At 45.3% G+C, this 2,444-nt stretch overlaps 3 protein-coding genes across 3 annotated transcripts; 1 reads left to right on the top strand and 2 right to left on the bottom strand.

Annotated features, from left to right (window-relative positions):
- Nucleotides 1–252: 252 nt before the first annotated feature.
- DQ04_14881020 (hypothetical protein) lies at nucleotides 253–585 on the top strand (the record flags this gene model as incomplete). Its single annotated transcript, XM_009317221.1, has 1 exon — nucleotides 253–585. The coding sequence occupies one exon, from the start codon at nucleotides 253–255 to the stop codon at nucleotides 583–585; it is 333 nt and encodes a 110-aa protein (XP_009315496.1).
- Nucleotides 586–783: 198 nt separating this feature from the next.
- Nucleotides 784–1,950, bottom strand: DQ04_14881010 (retrotransposon hot spot (RHS) protein; the record flags this gene model as incomplete). The annotated part of the gene is made up of 1 exon (XM_009317220.1): nucleotides 784–1,950. The coding sequence occupies one exon, from the start codon at nucleotides 1,948–1,950 to the stop codon at nucleotides 784–786; it is 1,167 nt and encodes a 388-aa protein (XP_009315495.1).
- Nucleotides 1,951–2,084: 134 nt separating this feature from the next.
- Nucleotides 2,085–2,444, bottom strand: DQ04_14881000 (putative retrotransposon hot spot (RHS) protein; the record flags this gene model as incomplete). The annotated part of the gene is made up of 1 exon (XM_009317219.1): nucleotides 2,085–2,444. A coding segment is annotated over one exon (360 nt), but the record flags the coding sequence as incomplete, so codon positions are not given.

Here is a 2,444-nt window from a genome sequence, read left to right as displayed (position 1 = left end):
GTCGTATTTTCTCTTGCAGGAAAAAAAGACTAATGCCATGCAAAGCGGGAAGAACATAAAGAAGAGCATGCAGTCGAAACAACAATACGGATGCCCCAAATCTGCGACAGTACGATGGCAGTAATGGAAATAGGACAACGAGTATAGGGGGGGCGCACTGCACACTGGCAGAATCAGAATTCATTCTCCCCCATAGAAACACGTGTCACCCTGCGAAACGAATCTCTACCGCTGCACGCACGAAAGGCGCCCATGCAATATTACGTAGGTTACCGTGTAAGAGGGGAATTCAAGGGCTGTAAACTGAAAACCGGTGTTCAACGAATGCTGCAACTTCAGGGATTCAAGAAAAAAAGTGAGCGCATTCTGCATCCTAGCAACCCAAGAAAACCACTCACACATCTCCCTGGCAGCCTTCACCACACCACTCCACTGGGGACTACAGCAACGTGCCTCTGCCACCATATCGCACGGCCTAATCGACACGCACACGGTGTTATATCGGAGAAGACGCATAAGTCGACAAACAGAACCTCATCGTACGGCCATTACTGGATAAATCACAGAGAGGAAATAAGAATGTGATATCCCCCCCCCAAAAAAAAAACACGCAGAGGTAGAGTGAAGCCGGTATTCCCCACCCCAAGGCTACAAAATACCTCGAATGCAATGCGAACCGAAGCACCTCACGGACGCCAAAACAACTTGTCAGGCATGTTGCAGCAACACCACAAACAAAGACAAAAAAACACTACGAACACCTAAACTGAGTCACAAATCATCTCACAAGCGCAATTCAAGAGGAAAATCTTGAGTTGATATTTTTACTGCGTATTGAAAAACATTCGCTTCCCAAAATTCGGCTGCATTATTCTCCTCATGTGTGGCTGGTTGTTCAGAAATATCACATCGTTGCCATCTATCTAAAGTCGAACTGTCTGTTGCCTGTATGTAAATGATCTCCCAGGACATGTTTTCTGAGTATGTTCCCCAATTATCAAATGCAGCACTCATATATTTCATAAAGCTCACCACCTTACTAGCCGTTGTGTCGTGTGCCGCTGAAATAGTCGTCTGGAGGCAAACCATCATCCTTCGTTGATTATCTGTTTCGACAAAAAATAAACCATCTACCACTGGGAAGTTTCTGCTTTTTGGGATATACAGCACACCAGCTTCTATTGATGGCTTTTGATTTTGATTTTGATTTCGATTTTGATTTCGATTTTGATTTCGATTTTGATTTTGATTTTGATTTAACTCAGAAAGGAGCGGTATAACCCCTACCCGGGTAGGATGTACCCCGCTGCTCAATTTCAAAATGCAATCTCTCCCCGCTCGGTTCAATGGGAGAGGAATCGTTGTCAGTTTCCTAGATACAGAATCAACGAAGGTTCTGTAAATAAACGAAGTAACTCCAAGCATTTCCAAGGCGATAGGCAACATTCTATCAATGGGGATCATGATGGCCTGCAGGACTGTATATGAAATAGAAAGGTGAGACACCCGAGCCATTATATCCACGAATATTGCTTGTGAAAGTGGCTCGTTGTCGCATACCTCGGATTTGGAACACTGATTGCCCCGTACGATATTCACAAGCTTGTGGCACGGGTTCCCCCCTTGCGAGCCAGTGCTACTACTTAAGCTCCTGTACGTATCAGCGTTTGTTTGGGTGATTTCCTTCAATGCCAATTCAATCTCGTCGACACGCTTACTGAAATCATCTTCAGTAAAAATGTGGCGGGGAAGTGGTCCTATATGCTCTATACGCTCCTCGATTTCTCTCCATTCTTTCTCTTGCTTCTCCTCTGGTTCATCGCGGTTAATCCACACACACCTCGCCTTTAGTTCACTCGTCTCAGGGCAATTCATTATGATACGCCTTGCTCCCCACTGCTTCTCCCATCCTTTGAAGTTGTCCTTGTTTGGAGAGCTCAAAACAAACATGCCCCATCCTTTTGAAGGTAAATCCAGTGACGGCTCACTTCCTTGCTTTGCTACATCGTAAATTATATATCCCCTCACAGTATGAGAGAGACGTCCCACAGCCTTCTCTCCATCTTCAATGCTTTCGTAGCACTTCACGCGTCCTTGTTCTTCACCTTTGGTTTTGTCAAAGATATACACTTTTTTACCAATGAAGTATGCAACAAAAGGAAGTCGTTCCTTGTCATAGTGCAGCAGTTGATANCTTCACCTCTGGCTTTGTGAAAGATAAACACGTAATCTTTAATGACGTATGCAACCACTGCAAGCAGTTCCTCGTCATAGTGCAGCAGTTGGTAGAGGAGATACGAGCCAGTCCCCATTGATTTCCCTATACCAGGTGTCCCAACCAAAAGACGCTTTTCCGGTCCCTCATCATCCCCACCACGACTCTCAAACCATTCGTCTACATCACGCTTAATGATGCGCCAAACACGTTCCGTCTCGCGGCCGAT

The sequence above is a fragment of the Trypanosoma grayi genome (assembly GCF_000691245.1).
Source record: "Trypanosoma grayi strain ANR4 Tgr_1488_V1, whole genome shotgun sequence".
NCBI lineage: Eukaryota > Euglenozoa > Kinetoplastea > Trypanosomatida > Trypanosomatidae > Trypanosoma > Trypanosoma grayi.
Note: the sequence above shows the minus strand (reverse complement) of the source record. Positions and strands in the feature narration are given on the sequence as shown.